The sequence below is a fragment of the Zonotrichia leucophrys genome, chromosome 4 (genome assembly GCF_028769735.1).
Source record: "Zonotrichia leucophrys gambelii isolate GWCS_2022_RI chromosome 4, RI_Zleu_2.0, whole genome shotgun sequence".
Lineage (NCBI taxonomy): Eukaryota > Metazoa > Chordata > Aves > Passeriformes > Passerellidae > Zonotrichia > Zonotrichia leucophrys.
The window spans coordinates 63915146-63934490 of NC_088173.1; the positions used below are offsets into that span (position 1 = coordinate 63915146).

Below are 19345 nucleotides of genomic sequence, written 5' to 3' on the forward strand. Positions count from 1 at the left end.
GATATTAAAATCCAAATCTTCAGCTCAGGTAAAGGACGTCATAATACACTGCATTAATCATGATTCTAGAACCAGCAAAATAGCAATTTAGTTTCAAGCAGTTAACCCAGTTTAACAGCATGGTATTTTTGTACTTTGTGCCTTTGTAAGATAAGAAAGAGTGCCGACAAGCTTTCTGGATATGCTTTTTCATAAACGACCCTTTCAATGAAATGTACAGAAAAATGCTAATAAGTAACAAGAGACCTAGGAAACTGCTACAAAATCAGCTTAGACGATTGAAACAATTACAAAAGGTAAATTTTGAATTTTTAAAGACATTAGTACAGACAACAACTAGCACAGACAAGGCATTGCATTCAAGGAAACAAAATGAACGCTCAAAGGTCAGCTTTGCGTGCGCATAACAAGAACAAGTAGGAAAGGCGAGGTATGATTTTATGTGTACTGTGATAAAAGGTCAACAAGAACAAAAAAAGCATAGTATACATCCAAAAAAAAGTATGCATCAAAAAGAGATTACTTTTATTCCTATAAAAGTAACAGGAAATTCAAATTTTGTCTTCCTACTCTCATTGGAAGACAAAATTTGAACCGTTTACTTTTATTGATCAATTCTAAAGAAATTAGAATGGAAGAAAAATCCTAGACATCCATTTGAGTAGTTTTTATTTTAGTCAACAGTTTACAATAGTTTACAAATGAACCATGAGACTGAAGACCAGGGCAGGAGAATTTTCTGTTATCTTTAATTCTGTGGCTTGAGACTGGCTGGAGAAAGTATAAGCAATCACAGAATCAACAATTTCTGGTCTGCCTCCTGCTGAGACAGAAGCAGGAGCTGGAAACTAATGGCATTGGGCAGATGCCTCACTAAGCTAGTTTACCTCCCATATCTCCCTGCACGTGATTCAGAAGTCTGTCCACATGTCATCTGTGGCATTCACACCAACTACCGACCCCAGCAAAAACATTCACTTCAGAGAATCTTAAAAGAAAAGTGACTTTTGGGGTATACAGCAAGTTTGGGAGATGCATGAAAAACATCACGCAAGAACCTACAAGTCCTGAGAATTTCATATATAGGAACTGAAACAGGGCATGGCCAAATGTGACCATCATATCACCTAACCTAATGTGCAAGCTGCTTTCACAGGATATGCAAAAGTCTGTGCAGAGACACCCAGTCTCGATCTGCAATTCTCAGATGAGAAGAAAAGCCACTTTTAGCATTCTTAGTAAATTCTAACAGTTTCAAATTTCAACAACTTAACCTCAATTATGAACCAAGAAACAACCAAAACACAGACTACAGCTTCTTATTACTACTAAACATCCAAAGTGTTTCTTGGGATTAACAAAACTCATTACATTAGTCCTCATATATTTACATCATAAACCCTTTCCATATACCTAAAATGACAAAAATCAAGGACTAGCAACTAAAAGAGCACCAAAAAAAATTAAGCCAGTATGCAATACCCAGCATGAAGATTAAAGTGAAGACAGACTATATACATTCAGGCTTCTCAACTTACTTTAGCATCTTTAGCGTTGTCACAAATGAAGGTTTCCCCATATGGAGAGATAATGGGTGGCTTTTCTTCCATGGAAGTATCTTAAAGCAAATCAATAAATAATAAATAAATAGATACAGTCACACAGTGCTCTACTGTCAGTCACAAACGCTCTGCTAAAGTCATAATGAAATCAACAAGGGAAACAGATTGTGAAGCTTGCAATTTCTCTGTCCTTCCCAGAAAAAACTTTGAGGAACAAGTTTTCAATCAAGTATTTCTACATCAACTCCAGATACCTTCTTTTCAGCATAGATATTAACATTATTATGTAATTTGAATATAGCTGGCATACAGGGATTTTCTTCTTTCCTACCCTGCATCAAGTTACAATAAAAAAACCTTCAATGGTCTACTCTAAGAAGCAATAGCTCCAAAGCTCTTTATTCTGACTTTTAAAAAATACCAAAAATAAACCACCACACAACTCTTCTGTGCACCATCTTCATTTTGTCACCAAGTATTTCTTAAAATAAACACATAACTTCAAAAAAGATATTTTTTAAATATGAAAGAAGTTTCCAGCTGACTGCACAAGACTTCAAAACACTTCAGCAAACTATTTCATACAATAAATTTCCTGTTCTTTCCAGGAGCTATGAGCGCTTATAAACAACTTAGGCAGCATTAGTCAGGAATACACTTCTTATATCTTTCAAGAAATTAACTCTGCTTAAAAAAAATCTGGATCTAATATTAGAAACTTAAACACTCGTCTAAATATATATATTAAAATAAATGGGGCTTAAAGAGAAGATTTTCTATTTTTTTTTATTTTGACATATTCAAAAAGTAAGTAAAAATGGAGAACTGATTCAATCCTCTCCTATCACATAAATCAGTTCTTCTAGACCTTTGAGATGCCCAATACTTCTTAAAATATGTACGTAATAATTATTTCAGACAACCAGTTCAAGGTTTATTTTTCTTTACTATTCAAGACATAAATATCAGCATGCTTAACTCACTGTTTTGTGAAATTTGCCTCCCAGTGCAAGAAATATTTACAAGGCCCATATTTCTTCTTCTCTGAAGGGAACTTGAACAAAACAAAGCACAGAAAGAAAACATTAATTGAAATTCCCCAGAAAATAAGCAGAATCATCTCATGCAGTTAAACAATTAAAATTTTATACAAATATAGAAACAATAAGTTTTAAATCTCGGGAAATTTTCTGATTTTTTTTAAAGTCACACAACATGTTTTCCTCCCCTTATGACATTAAATACTTCTCTGATCTTAGCAGACATCCCAAATTCAGGCGTTTTTTTTTGTTCTGAATTGATGTTAAAAACATTCAGATTGCATGAAGAATGGAGATCCCAGAGTTTTCCTCAACATTTTCCTTCCCTTCCCCTTCACAATAAATACCAATGGCTGTATTTAAAAAAGGATGTACCATGAAAATTTACTTTAACATTAAACTCATAAAAGGCCTGAGAACCCAGCCAGAACACGCTCCAAAAAACTGAAAAAAAAATTGCTGTAAAGTTTAGATTTCCTTAAGAGAATTATTTCCCCGTACAAAGTTTTAAAACCAAGAGGTAAGTGGCATTGCATTGCAATTGCCAGTGACAACTCCTACACATTTTGCACATGGGTAAGAAGGCATCTCCACTCACAGCAGAAAATTTATTTTATTAGTGGCGTGCTGGTCCCACGTATTTCAGTAATTTCAAGTACAGTGCAATAGTGTTGCTACTATTTATATTTCAGGCCAAGACAGCTTTATTATCAGAACACAGGAAGAAAAAAGTGTGAATTAGAAAATTTCTAATCCACTTCACTTGTCCAGTGCTCGGTATTACAGGTCTTTTCAGTCAAGCTCTGAATTCTCCCATTAACTTAATTATCAATTTTTCCTCTTACTTTCATTTTCTCTGCTTAAAGTAAGAGTACTGAAGGTTCTTATGCATCCTTATAGAATATTCTGAGGCTTATAAATGCCATGTAAGATCCTTATTGGTTTTCCTAACAGTTTGTGGGTCCTCCATCATTTAAAGCCAAAGGCAATTATCTTCTACTAAAACTATCAATCTCCTAACTTTTGTTTCCCCTTTTAACATACTGAGAAATTTTAGTATTTTAAGATAAGCTACATTTAGCACTTTAGACCTACTGTCTCATGAAGTCCAACTTGAATTACTCCTAACTGCAAAATGATATTTCTTTGTGACAGAAGGCAGGCGTTCATGAACTACTATTTCACATAATTTTTACTCCACACCTAAATCTGCCTCAAAAATTTTATTAGATTAAATTCAAGATGGAAGCCACACCTTATAAAGTTACTTGACATTTCAAATGTTATCCAGGTTACATAAGCTAAGTTCCCCAATGATTACTTTATAAAATCCTGGGTTTAGAAAACACAGAGTGAGTTGGGCCAGTAAAAGCAGATCATAGCCCAGTTCCCATATATAATTGCCTACTCTCCTGAGTCATAATTACAATAAATACATAGCAAATACTTAAAAAGTCTGCTTCATCATACATTTTACTAAAATTCATCTAGTTACACCTTTTGAAGCTCCATCAGCAAACTAACTTCATGTGTTTGTGTGCACTTAATATGCTTAAAAAACACCCAAAACCTAACCTAGTGTATTTCAACACAGATTAGATTTTTTGTTGATAGGTTGATATCTTTTGAAGTGTACTAGCAGCATTAAACTAAATTAAGACTTAAAGACAGACAGCTTTGACTTGAAGAGCCTTTAAAATTATGGAGGCTTCCCTTATGTAAAACAGTGAGTCATTTGCTTAGTTTCAGGGTGGATGGATAAATTCACCAGGTAATAAAAAATAAGTCAGCTTAAACAACAAACAAAACAAAAGTCACACACACAAAATAATCCACATTTTTTTTAAATCCATATACTTTTTAGAACTTGTGTATTCTTTTCAATCATGCACCTACATTTATGTATACATGGCACAAAATCCTGCTGAAAAAACAACCATAATCTTTTTTCCAGCATTCAAAAATACACCTCCTTGTCATTCTTGGAAAGCAAATTTCAAACTCATGTAAATTAAAAACTATCTATCTGAAGATATAAAATGAACGAAATGAGCTCACTTTGAGTATCTGCTTGAACGATTATGTGTCATAAAAACCCAACAGTGCAAGCTACAAAATGATAATTTGTGAATGCTTAATAGAAAAGCAAGCTAGTTGTTGTACAGATTAAATACCCGGATTTAAAGAGAGAAAAATACTGAAGGCATCTGTTGGAGGAAAAAAAATTGAAAAAAAAATCTTATAACTGTATCAATTCATGACTTTTTCTTAGCCATTTCAGAAAGCAAACACCTCTTCTCTTGAATTTTTTCAATTCAAAAATTGAGTACCTCAACCAAAATTGATGATATTCTTTATTTTGCTCTTTAATGGAAGGTTAACGCAAGCAGTCTGCCAACCACAAACTGTGCACATTTTTCAAAGATACACTAATAATGTAAGTTATCATTCAATGTTGCCTTTGTTCCAGCTGTGGCGATTGGGACTCCTTGTTTTCATACATTAAGAGGTACCGGATGCAGCTCAGGCTGCACACACGTCTCTAGCACCCCGTATTACGTATAAACAGGATGAAAGATGCGATGAGGCAGTGACTGGTCTTGCTAAATGCTGAAAGGCTGGAAAGCTAAAACTTTGCACCAAGCTGGTTTATTCAATATACTCCTGTCACCTTGCAAAAATGTGAGGGAAGGAGGTCAGTGCAAGCAGTCAGTGCCTCAAAGTCTTGACTTGGCATTCATCTGCTGAGTGTTTTAAATGAAAGAAGCTTTTGTTTCCAAACTCATTCAAGACGTGTTTTCTTTTCTATCTATCTCAAGACCTAACCCTCCCATAATGCAAACACATCAAAACTGCTCTAGCATGCTGTGTTAAAGCTTTGGGGTTCATAGACTGCCAGCAGAGGTAAAGTAATAATGACACCTTCCCACAGGAAAAGAGAGGGAGCAGCTTCTCTTTTCTAGAAAATTTATTTTGTGTGGCAGAACACAGTAGAGATACACAGCAACACCAGCATGGAACCTCATTAGCAATCTTGAGCACTTGTATGCTAAGAAATGGAGTCTAAAGGATATCAGCACCAAGCAAGAAATTCCAACTACAGCATCTGCCAACTGCAGAAAACAAATGGTGCCTGCTCATCCAAGCACCATTATCTATTTTACTTATTTATATCTCCCCCCATAAGCAGGATATTACTCTGAATTTTGGTCTAGCTTTTCTTCTTTCTCTTAAGGAATAAGAACAACTCCACTACTGCACAACAAGTAACAAAGATGGGTGCCACGAAAACATCTAAAAAATTATGTAATTCATCAGTCTGAAATTTTATCTGCATATTATTCTGTAAAAAAATCAGATCTACCATGTTATAAATCTGCTTCAGCTTTTTGTTTGAACAAATTCCTTCCCAGAATAACGCAAGGGTAACTATTTCACAGCAGAGTGACTGTTAGTTGACATTATCCAAAGTATCCAAAGCATCTAAAACTATTTCAAAACTAATTATGTTTAATCTTGTCCTAAAGACACATTTGTGTTTAGTTCCATCCATTGCAATACTTTCATTATTTTGTATTTTTCACTTTGTGGTTTTAAACACCTTTTGACCAACTTAACAATTCTCCAACAAGAGCGAGCACATAGTGATACAATAAGGAAAAGCACACATTAAAATAATCTCTCATAACTACACATCAATACTGAGCAACAAAAACCAGTACTACAACCCGCACAATAACCCAACTATTTACAAAAAAAGTGTAATTGTCACTTTTTTCTTTTTTTTTAATTCTGCACCCCTCCAATGTTACAGTGCTGCCACACTGTAGGGCCAAATTCAAAAAAAAAAGAAATAAACCTAAAGTATTTTCAACTTCTAAAATGCTATGGTGTCTTTCCAGATGCCAGCATGCTTTGCGACAGGCAAGAGTCAGGAGCAGAAGAGAAGCACAGGGAAGCAGATAAAATTGGAAGGGAGGTAAGTGCATTATTAGTAATAAAAAATGACACGGTTACAGCTCTACTATGGGGCACAAGGAGACCCACTGTAAGAACTTCTTGTGCTAAAGGTACACAGGAGGCAATGAGAAAAGTATTCCGTGCATAAAAATTTAATGACTTATATCCATGAATGACTAGAAGGAAATGCTGAGCTTCCCAGATTTCAGCAGGATTTCTCTGCCTCTATGGTACAGCTTTTATACAATGCATTAAGGATGAAACCAGCATCTGTCAATAAGGCCAGTTGGAGGCTGTTTGCCGATGCAATTCTGTGACAAAGATACAACCTTTCCTGAGGTTAAAGATGTTTGCACAATGCCATTTTAAAGTTCTCTGTATTAGTATTAGTTCTCTGCCCCTATGAAAAGGTGGTCAGAAAGGTTATCAAGAGAGTTTCTGCCATGTTTAAGTTCTGCTGTGAAGTTCTTGCTTAGCCTCGATCTTTGGCAGACAGACTGGTCCCTCAGGACTTCCATATTATTACAACTAGAGCATAAAGACCAAAAACGATACTGGATCTCACAAGCCAAAATGGTGAGTAATGAAGTTAGTGACCCAGTCACGTATCACTCACTAACAGACTGGGAATTGGAGGATTTACTCCAGCCATGGGAAGACTACTATATATTCTCTCAACTGGATGACTGTTTCTCAAAATCAGCAAGAATATAATAATCTTTTAGTATGTAGTTATGTTTTAGGTTAAGAATCCCATTTTGTCTCCGCATGAATAGCTTTATTACATATAGTAGGTATAATCATTCTACAAAAGCTATCATAAATCTGCGCCTCACTGGAGCAGTATACCTTACTGGATAGGTATACTTAATTTTCAATGAGGACATTTTTTTTGTCATTTAGAAGACACCAATGAAGTAGTTTTTAAGGCACACCAAAAAAAAAACAATCACTAATTGTTGCAAAGAAACTCTGCCTCTCCACCTGTTCAAACAACTGCATTACAAGATTAATTTTGACATTGCTCAGTAATCTAAAAACTAATAAATGCTGGGAAATCCCTGCATTTAGAGCATGTATAAACTAGATGATGCTTCTAACTGCTGAGATATGCAGATGAAAAACTCAAGATAAATAAAAAACATTCTTAGACATGTCCCCTCCAGGCACAGCTTGTGGTTCAAAGAAAAATTGAAAAAAAAAAAATGCAACCTCATGATACAGTTACACCAAAAAAAAACTTTGCATATGCCTCTGCATCAATTTTTCTTCTGTTTAAGACACTTAGCCAGCATGACAACTAAAACTTACTTAATAGATCCAACTATATTACAAATTAACCTGTGTGGAGGTATTTTTTTGCTTAAAGACTGCAATATTGTATTGTGATTGACTACATATTAAATGCCTATTATTTTTAACATTCCAACAATTATACCTTTGTCAAGATAGGTCTTGAATTAAGTCCCAACAGCAGATATTTTTCGTAACATGCTATCATATTTTTCCAAGACAAGCTATAACAACTAATGCTTATTCAAGAAATAAGTGCCACTCAGTGATTTTTGATTTCAAATTATGAACTCAACCGTTCTGAAGGAAGAAAAAGACACAGTCACATCACCTGAATACTCAGAAACAAATTAAAAGATGGCATAAACTCTGAAAAACCATCCACAGCTATCGTCTTCTTTTTTCCTCCTTTTTCTACTGTTGTTTTCCCCTGCTGGAATGTCTCAGAAATATTTTTATCGTAGAAACATCATTAAAAGCTAAGGTTTTGTTGTTATGAGACCACCAGCAAAAGCCAACACATAATATGAATAAATGGTTGCCTTCATTCTCCGAAGTTAACAATCAAATGACTATCAGTTCAGAAATTAACCCAAAAGCCATCTTGAAGTTCTTGCTTATGTTTTATAGTTTATAAGAGTTATACCTAAATCAATAAAGATTGCTTTATCTGTGAATATGTAGATGCAGAGAAAATTGAGGAGGTTATAAGGACACACTGTTCCAAAATTTCCCTTTACACTCTCATTTTTGTTTTAGAAGTACATTGAAGCTTAATCCTTCTTCACTTAATTCAGCAACATTCATATCAAATCCAGTGTATTTACAGTGCATATTTAAAAAATTCACACAAAAAAAAAAATAGAGATAAGGAAATAAAACTCAAGAAACCCCAAACTGTAAGTTCTACCAAGACAGTAATTTCTCATTAGTACTGAAGAGCAATTACCTTGATGAAGGTTGAACTTTACTTGACTCGGGAATTTCTGGTACAGGTCGATGCCTTAAGATAAAAGATCGGGTTGCTCTTGGAAATACTTTCATGCAGTTCAGCGCACAGGAATCATATAAGTCATTGTCTATCATTTTTCCTTTAAACTTATAGAATGAAGAACCTGGTTTTCTATTAGATAAATCACCCTCATCTGCAAACCTCTGCTGTTTGTTTTCCTTGCATTTTGTCTCACATGAACGAACAAATGAAGGAGGATCACGGAAGACCAAAGGGCCAATCAAGGGCTCATCAGCTTGGTATGCAGCAGCTTCTGTCAGTGATGCATCCTGCTGATTATTCATGTCAGGATTTCTATTTTGACTGACAGCTTTTAGTATGCTGTCTGAATTCTGGTATAAACTAGAAAAATCCAAATCTGTAAAGTTATCATCATTTGTCTCCATTGAGTTTTGCTCTGCAAGTTCAAACTTTTCCTTATTGATGTAAGATTTTTTAAGGAGTTGTTCTGATGATGTTACAGATTTCAAGCCAGTCTGATCTACACCTGAATTGCTTACAGGAGACTCCTGATCAGATGATGAATATTGCTTCTCTTCCAAACCTTTCAAGTCTTTGAGTTTTAAATTTTCATGGAAAAAAGAATTTCCTTGCATTTCCAAAAGATTGTCTAACTGCTTAAGAATTCTTCTGCGATGTCCTGTAGGCAACACTCCCATTTGCTGAAGCACACTGTTATTGATTCCCACGCAATCTGTCACTGTGGTGTAGCCATATTTTTTAAAGTTAGGAAGATACTGTGCAAGGTTAATGGTGACCAAAAATTCTTCAATATCAGAGCCATTGCCTGTGGATGACATGACTTCATTCCATATATTGCCCCACACAGTCAAGTAGAAATAGTCAGGTTGCATGCATGTTCACTAGCAAGAAAAGTCTTGAATTTGGTGTCCACCAGCAAGCAGAAAATATTTGTTTCCTCACAACACCTCTTCAAGTTTCTTCAGTTCAAACTGATGTTTTTTTAAAGACTGCAAACATACGGAAAAGAAAAAGAACATTAAAAACAATTCTCACCTGAACCTCAGAATTACCTTGAATAAAATTGTGAAAGACTCCTGTCAGATGAACACTAATATTTTTAATTGTTTGTATACAATAATTTCAACAAGGGTAAACCCATCCTTTTACCTTAGCCTATACAAAGAAAATAGCAAAATCAAAGTCTAAGCACAAGTAATACAGACTTAAAACACATACTCCTAGTAGTTAAACATTAAGATGAACAGTTAAAGAGATGAATCACTTACCTACACACACACTCCTATTACACAGTACTTGGCTATCAGGGAGAGTTATCCAAGACCATAGCTGGAGCCTAAAACTTTCCTATTTCCACACTAACCCAAATTAATTATGGAATAGGGCTTCTACTCCCTTGTCTTCCAATATCAAAATCCTTTTAACATAAAAACACACTGCAATGGAACAAAGGAAAAATGACCACCTAGAGCATTCCATGTGAACTGCGCATTCAAGCCCTCTCCACCTGAGAATCCAACTGAACAAGTACAATCCTCAATAACATGGTTTTCAACAGCAGAGCCAGCCCTTCAAACAAACTGTCGGCAGGAATACAGGAAACAGGTAACCACCAGCATCTCAACTCTGCCAAGGAAGCTTTCCCTTGGCCACAAAGAGAACAGGCATGACCCCATTGGCAGGTTCTGACTGTTCATGAGTTTTTCCTTAGTATTTTCCAACTCAGCTCTTACACTGCAGATTTCATCTGTTTGAATTATTCTTTCTTTCAGGGCCATATCTAAATTCACAATTTACAAAATCCAGATGCTACTGTTCTGAAGGTGTTTGAAACAACCCGAAATAATATTTCTTCAAAGAAGGTTTAAGATCAGCAACACTCAACAGGTTTTTCACCTCTCTCTTTCTGTATAAAGAGTAATTTGGCCTTGGGGAAATCTGCTGACTGTAACAGCTGTCCTGGCATGCAGGTACTAGCCTTAAGCAGCCTGGAAAAGAAAGAACAGCTTCAGTGGAAGAGCATTAAGATTTAAGTAGCATTTAGAAAGAGGAGAAATCTTAAGACCAGAATTTGTCTTTGGTAGTAGGCATCAATATCTAATTCTTCAAAGTATTTCACGACAAAAAATGCAGAACTTATGATCTAGAATTTAACCTTAAAGCATTGCCTACATTTTTACTGTACCAATTGCTATAAATGTTCTTTTATTTAAAATAAATAATTGGATTCTCTCTAGTCTTCAGCTTCATTTTTCTGGATATATTTTTATCAGCTTCGATCACTACCCACAATTCTCAGAAGTGACTTATCTTGAATAATAAATTGATACAATTAAAACCTTTTAGACAGACAACTCTATAGGTCAATCAGATACCAGCCTCTCAAGAGAGATTAACTTCATTTCAGAGTTAACCCTCAATTAAAGATTCCCAGGTCATTTAAATTCAAAAAGCCTTGGACTGATCTGAACAGATTAACAATCCACTTTTGTATTTACCTTTTTCCCATCCTAACCCGCATGCTTATATAAACTTCCATCATTCCTTTAAAAATTTGAAAACTCAGCATTTCCTCAAAATTTTTATGGCAGCCTCTAGTCATAAGGGACAAAATTCAACAGTATGGCCTCCCCCCATCTCTAAACTCTGAAAAATGTAAATGTATATCCTCTTAACTAGATGAGTATATATTCTCAGATTCTGAGTACAGAATGAATAAAAAGATAGTACAGAAATTAATTATCAAGAAAAAAAATATCAGACAGGTACTGTGTGGGACAGAAAATAGTCCTTCAGATAACCAGTAATTAAAAAACACAATCAAACAGACTACAAACAAAAGGGGGGAAAAAAAGAAAAAACCAAACAAAAACACAAAAAAAACAACAACCAAAGCACACACATATTCAAGTATATAAAATCCCTATAGCACTAGCATATCAGTCTAAGACATGTAAAGTTGCAGTTGCAGCTGGTTATGTCAGCCATTTCCACCTTCCTTGACAGTTCTGGGTTTCATGATCGCATTTGGCTACTTTCTCCCTAAGGTGTTAGTGTTCATTTTCAGACAGTAGCATCTTCTCAATCCCTCCATCTTTCATAATAACAAAAAGTGCATCTGGGAGACTAGCTTTAGCTATATATTTATAAATAAGTATATATCTGTTATAGATAAACAAAAATATTTATATCCACATTCTCTCCTCTCTATCATAATACTGTTTTTTCTACATGCAATAGCTTTCCTACACCTTATTCCAGAACACCTGCACTGTTGTTACTTCAGGAACTCAAATAGCCATGTGCTATCAGCTGTTTGGACTCCAACCCATCTTTGTATAAACCACATACCAATGCTAAGGGATACCTAGCAGAGAACAAGCTGTGTCTAAATCTGTAAGAATGATTACGTTTTACTGTGTATTTCATGAACAAAGCATGTAGCAGAGGAAGGAAGGAACTGCTTGCTGAGAAGACATTTTGACCACAAAATGCCAACAGCGATGCAAGATAAAGCCCAATCTACTTTCTGTTTCTGTAGTTGTCTGTGGCAGAAGCTATCAGTGCATCCATCAAGATTTCTGAAGACATGCTATAGATCTGGCCTAGCTATGCCACTCGTTAAATCTCCGTTCTCGGCCTGTTGTCTCTGCCCGCTTAGGCGCAGAATGGCCTTGGGACAGCCCGCGCTCCAAAGGACGAGCACACTCTTCAGATTTTTTGGTCTTCAATATTGTTTATTATTTCTTATCTACAAAGTCGTCTCCCAGCCTGACAGAGGTCTGACCAGCAAGACAGCCATGGGCACACTGACCTCCCACTGGGCGGTCATCTATTTTTATACTAAAAACTACGTATAAGATATTCACCTTTACCTTCCAATACCTTTTACCCTTATTAACAAGTGCACATATAATGTGAACCAATCCCAAAGTGCCAACATCATCACCAAAGATGGATGACAAGAAGAAGAAGAGAAGGACAAAGCACACCCTAATTCCTCCATCTTGCCTCCTAAAAACCCCCCCGTACCAAAATCCCAAAACCTGTATTTTCACCCTGTGAATAATCAATTCCTTCACCACTTATCCCCAAGTGATCCTCTTGCCCTCATACAGGTGGCACATCCCGTGCAGGGTCAAAATCCAACCACTTCTGGCAACATTCCAGGATTTCTGAGCCCCCCAAGGGTTGTCTCGGCAACTGTGGACATCAGGAGTGATGTGCTGAGTTCCCACAGTTAAATACCACTAAGATTACATATTATTTTGTGGGCCTAAGCAAAGGGTTATACTGACAACTGGTTTGGTTTCACTACTTACACAAAGATTAATGTAACAAACAGCTAAACAAATCTGCACACACTGGTGTTTCACAGGCCAGAACATAAATATGTAATCATTTCTTAAAACATTTTATAAGGTTTGAACTCAAGAATGCAGAACTCAAGGACCCCCTTATTGAATACATTACTCTATTTTGATATGATTGGTATCAATTTAAAAAAAAACGTAATCTCCTCCTTAGGTTTGATTGCAAAGTAATTTATAATAAACCCTAAAGAATGTACAGTATTAGAAATGGAGTGGCACATACACAATTGTACAAATACATTCATTCTCTTTCACATCCATATTTATACCAACACAAATTCAGCATTTGTAAACAACATTAGTGCACATGGCTGCATACACTCCATAAAACAAATCTTCTCTCAGAAACAAGGCAAAACAGATTTTTCTTACTTATAAATAAATAGAAAAAAAAATCAACCCAAAAAAAACAACAAAAAAACAAAACAAATGCAAGGGGAAACTGAACTTGCTTAAATAAAATTGATTCTTGTAATATATTAAGTAGCGTAAGTAAGACAAAAATCACCATTCTCAGCGTGGTTACTAAAAATAGGAAAATGCTATAATGGCTATTAAAAAAAAAGAAAAACATCAAACTTCTTGGAAGACACCTGACTATTCCATTTTATCAAAACAGGGACAAAACACCTAAACGGCTAAGTGAAAAAAGCAACACCAGGAAAATAATTTGGGCTTTTCTTCTAAGAAAAAAGTTTCAGCAGCAGATGAATTGCAATGTGTGTCGCACATCTTAAGCCTTTCACAGAATCATAAAACTTTCTTTCACAGAAGATGTTTTTCACACTTACGTACAAACTGATTGTTAATTTCTTCCTTTTCCCATCTTATGGAACAGACTTAGGCAAGGAGTGGCAAAAAAACTCAAGAGTGACCTAACAGGTCTTTTCTTTTACTAAAACTGACAGCTGAATAGCTATCAAATAAAAATGGCATTTCTAATTCTCAGAACCCTTCCTCACATGGAGGGTAAGCACCTGTGTGTCTAGCATTCTGGAAAGCTCTATCTACTAATTTTAAAATTCTTTAATTCTGATTTTTCAAGTTGAAAAGTCTTGAAGACAAAATTGCCTGGGAGATAGACAAATCTTTGTTGAGGCAAGCAAGCAACTAAAATTTTAATAATTAAATGTGTGAACAGTAGGTTATAGGTGAACACAGAAACACTCAAGTGGGACTAGGCTTTTTTTCCTTTTCTTAATATCAATACAGACACAAGCCTGAAGAAACTGTCAAACCTCTAAAAGTACAAGGCAATATAATCACACTGTGAGCAATCAGTTCAACAGACACAAGCAAGTTCAGGCTTGCTCCCAACTTCTGCTAAACAACATAGTAGATGAAGATCCTAATAAATACATTTAAAAAAAGAAATCACAAAAAAAAAAAAAAAAAAAAAGCCCCAACAAACAGTGCAACAGGTCTTACCATGGAGCGGAACAAAATGTGCAAGTAGTAAATTTCATCTTCGCGTTGCAATTGGCTCCACAAAAACTGACAAGATTAACATAGAAAACATTGTAGATTAAAGGTCTTTCCCAAAACCGACATTATACAATCAGCATATAGATTGCTTAAAAAAAAATACTGATTGCAGCAATTGCGATAGAGCTACTGCCTCTACCAATACAAGGAAGTTACTAAGCATAGGTCAACCTAGAGGATAATTACAAAATAACTTTAATCGCATCCTCTGTCAAACTGTTTCTTTGTTTGTCTTTCTTTTCTTGTTTTAATTTCAGAGCACTTGCCTTCTAGAAATAGGTTCAGCAACTTTCGTTACCTCGGAGTCAAACCTCATACTGCAAGAAATTCCAGTGGAACAACTTGCAGAGTCGCTGGAGTAAGGAACGGCATGCCATGAATAAGCAAACTCGGGGTGAAATTGGAACTTTGGGAAGTTGCAGTGGGAACACGAGGGTGCTGTACCCTTCATTCGTATTCTCCATCCATACATATTACAGCTTCTTTGACTTTAAGTTTTCTGATAAAACTTGCAGGTATATAATGGCAGCTAACATGAGGTCTACTCACGTCTGCCTTCAGAAAAACGATTCATAGAGTCAATAAACACACTACACTAAAGCTCTGCTCTTTAGCATGACATTTACATACAAATAGTTGAAACAATTGAAGGTACAAAGAAAACAGAGAGCAATACACGCCTTACTTTCTACCTGCCTACAACTATTTCCATTCCGATCCCAGCTTCAGTTCGTGTCGCTCATGTGGGACATGCTCCGTCCCAGACACCGGGCACGCTCCGGCAGCTTTCCAGGGCGGGCGCAGCAGCAGCAGCGCGGGGCTCGCTGCCGGCGGCCCCGGAGCGGCAGCATCACTCCCGGCAGCGGCCGGCCCGGCAGCGGCCAGAGCCCGCCCAAACCCCGCACCCGCCGACCCCGCCTTACCTCCGCCAAAAGCCAGCAGCCCACAGGCACAGGGAGGCAGAAGAAGGAAGCGCAGGGCTTTAGAGTCCTTCAACTTTCAGTTCTCCCTCCGGTTCCCCGCTCGCTCACTTTCTTGCTGGCTTTCCCTCCTTCCTTCCTGCCTGGCTGGCTCCACACCCCACCCCCGCACTGCTCCCCGGCAGGCCGCGCCCGCGAAGCTCCTTCCCTCCCTCCGTCCCTCCCTGCCGCAGGAGGGGCCGCACCTGGGCGCGGCGGCGGGGCCCGCCGCCCTCCGCGACCGGCTCCGGGCGTTCTGGCCGGGCCGCATATTTCCGGAGGAGTCACTCGGAAACCCGCAGGCAGGCTTCGGCCCCGGGGTGCTCGCCGGGTGCTCCCGGCGCATCGCTTCACAGGCCTCCCGTGCTGCCCAGCCCGGGCCGGGCAGGCGGCGAGTGTCCCTTCCCGGCCCGGGCAGTGAGCGAAGGGCGGGCCGGCGCCACCTCTGTCACCGCGCTGAGGGCCAGCGCTCCGGCTGCTGCGTGCAAATTGGACAGCCTGCCAGTAGTGACACAGCTGCGAGCACTTGCTGGGGGGGAAAAATAAAAAACCAACCAAAAAAAAACCCCACAAAACAAACCCTAAAGGTGCTAAGCTTGCAGTAATTTCCAGGAATTCCCCAATTCTTGGAACTCACCCAGTCTGTGAAAAACTGTCACTTAGATGAAACCAGCATTTTATTACACTGAATGATACAGAAAGTACTTTAATGTAGTTCATTGGCGAGCATACACATCCTCTTGACACTTTAATTGACACTTCAGTTCTCGTCTTGTCTAAATCCAAGGAGGTTTCAGAGGGTTTGCAGTGTTGCAGCTGAAGTCTGAAGTCTGCCGTTCACCCTACCAAAGCAAAACAGAAGCAAAGACATACAGAGATAAAGAGGCCAATTATACAGGTGCTAATTTAGGAGCAAGTAAACCTGGGTTCTTTAAAAGACTGCTTCCTACACACTAAATACAGCCTTACTAGTAGGGGGACTGTTGAAAACTGTTGGTGCCATGGTACTAAAGTGAGGTTTCAGGATCACAATTTTGAATGCAAATAACTTTTTCACTCTCCAAAACTTCCAGATTAGAAGTTTGCATTTCAGTATTACAGCACCAATCCCACCAGTGCCCAAGCACTTTTAAACATCCAGCTGCAAGTGCTAATTATTAGATACGTAATTATCTGTGTACAAAAAATAAATAAATAACCCAGTTAATTTTACCTCCTACATTTTTAATATGCAAGAAATTTTTGGATTTGCCTTTTTTAACAATCAAAAGAAATTTATTGTGATCTTGCTTGTCCTTTTATTAATGCTTTTGCAGCATCTATCTCAGACAAGGAATTGTCATTCTCAATTATTTGCTAAGGGGTTGATATGTTTCCAAACCATAGATGTGCACAGATGTGATTCAGGTAAGTATACTAACACCCTTTTTTGTCATAGCCTTTCTGGATTGTAACCTAATGACTCACAGAGTCATCTGATCACAAATTTGCCTAACATTTCCAGCTAAGCCTAGCTTCCTTTTAGAACAGTAGGAATGCCAATGAACACTGACTTTGAAAAGGAATTTTAACCACAGTAACTTAAACTATTTGAAAGAGTCAGGCCCTGTAAACAACAAAAGATTGGCCTCCTTTGCAAGGCTTACCTCACCATGCAAAAATTCAGTTAATTAGCAGTTTGTGGTGGGCTAGAATTTCTTTCTCCTCAAGTCTAAGGGTATGGCCATTGATTAGTACCCTTGAGCTCACCTCTCTTCTCTGTCAAGAAGTTCTCAAGTCCTTCCATAAAGCCCACTTTTCTTCCTCTTCCAGGGACCCATGTGATTTACCCATGTCACTGGGCCAGTGGCAGAGACTATAAATATCAGTCTGCTCAGCATTTGTCTTTAAAAATTGGGTGTCCGAGTCTTACATGGAACTTACTGGAAGAGATTGCCCTCAGCACATTTATTTATTCCTGTATAGTAGTGGTATCTTCCCTCAGAGCTCAGCATGACTCTGCACCCTGACACACTGCGTCTCAGCCAGAGTTTTACTGACTTAGTTTCCTTGACCACAATACTGGATCACATCACATCATTATCACTGAGGTCATTTTTTTCAGTGCATTTTTCAGGAACAGGCAAGGAATGGGAGAAATGAGCACTAAACATATACCTAGTTGTGCTTACTTCTTTTTGTTTGCATTACGTCCAGAAAAATTGCAATATACACAATATCATTTTAAGTCATGCTGTGCCCTATTAGAGGTTTAGGGGCTTTTCTTGGCACGTTTCATATGTCTAAATTATGTTATTGGTACCACACAAACCCATATAGTGTTTTTTTCCTTTGTTAGAAATAAAGTAGTATAATTTGATATATGATGTTTTACTCTGTTAGTAATGAAGTAGGATAACATATAATCTTTTAAGAAAGCTCTCAAGTCTCTAATTTATCTACAACATATAGTTCTATGATAAGCATGGAATGGCAGCTTTCTACGACTACAGTAAAAAAGAAGTCTTACAAAAATCTAGCAGGAAGTTGCATTTACTAATTTTGGTGTAACTCAGATATGACATAAGGCAGAGTACTACTCTAAGACTTGTTGATAAGAAAGACTGAGTTTTGAAAAATCTGCTGATAGGCCTGGAAACTGCAGAGGTTTTGTTATCTGATGTTAATTTCCTCTTCCTTTAAGCTTCTATGTTGCTGTCATGCATAAGTCATAGGTAGGCAGGTGTTTTAGTAGATCAAGACAAAATTTCAGTCTATAAACTAACTGTAAATAGGAGCTGCATGACTTCCACTAAATTCTCTAAAAGATATTAGGGCTTTTGAATCCTAAAATACAAATACCATATCAAAATGTCATTCATAGTAAACTGTTGTCATTACATTGCAAGGCTTCCATATTGCTCGAGTTTCCTACCTCCTTGATGTTTCTTGCAGGCATCTCCTCCAAGCACTGACTCTTCCTCCTCCTCACAGCAGCCAGCTGAGTTCAGTTCCCCTCAACCAACCAATCCACACTTTTATAACACTCTGCTTATGGGCTACAGCTCTGGCCTGGTAAAGTCAGGCCTGCTCCTAATCGTTAATAATTAGCTGAGCTGCAACTCTTTAGGGGGTAAGATTACATTCTATACTACCTTTATTTACTTATATTCTATCCCCCTACATAAGTATGCTAAGAATACCTTCCAGCTCATACTTATCATTACAAAGCCCGTTTAAAAGCTTGTTTTCCAGTGATTGATAATGGCCTGATTTGTTTTGTTTTTACATCAGTCTATAAGGATAACCCTGAAAATCTATGTTTAAGCAAAGATGGGATAATATCATCAAACTGTACAGGAGCTAATCCTTTGGATATAAATATATCCCAGATTTCCACACTCTGTGTGGTTTATCAAACATCAGAATAGATCTTTGCCACATTTCTAATTGTTCATTAAGCTTATAATGAAACTGATTCAAATTACTCATCAGACATTTTCCAAATTCAAATATTGTAACTTTTAGGTGTGTATATTTTTAAAACTAGAGATCAATTCTACTTGCTGCCTGTTCATTTTATTTAAGAACTCCAAATCCAGCTGTACAAACTGCCAATTGGTAATATAAAATAGGGGAAACAACTGCTACTCCTTCCTTTATGGATGGCTTACAAATAGCTCTGATATTTACATGAAGT

At 37.3% G+C, this 19345-nt stretch overlaps 1 protein-coding gene across 1 annotated transcript in view; it reads right to left on the bottom strand.

Moving 5' to 3' along the window:
• ARAP2 (ArfGAP with RhoGAP domain, ankyrin repeat and PH domain 2) overlaps positions 1–18654 on the bottom strand; it is a 118088-nt gene extending 99434 nt beyond the window's left edge. The window contains exons 1-6 of the mRNA XM_064712425.1: positions 18581–18654; positions 16304–16508; positions 14651–14716; positions 8805–9838; positions 2546–2616; positions 1539–1618 (exon numbers count right to left, since the gene is read on the bottom strand). Of these exons, the coding sequence (XP_064568495.1) occupies positions 1539–1618; positions 2546–2616; positions 8805–9721 (1068 nt within the window). The 5' untranslated portion in view covers positions 9722–9838; positions 14651–14716; positions 16304–16508; positions 18581–18654. The remainder of the gene's footprint in view (positions 1–1538; positions 1619–2545; positions 2617–8804; positions 9839–14650; positions 14717–16303; positions 16509–18580) is intronic.
• Positions 18655–19345: the final 691 nt, after the last annotated feature.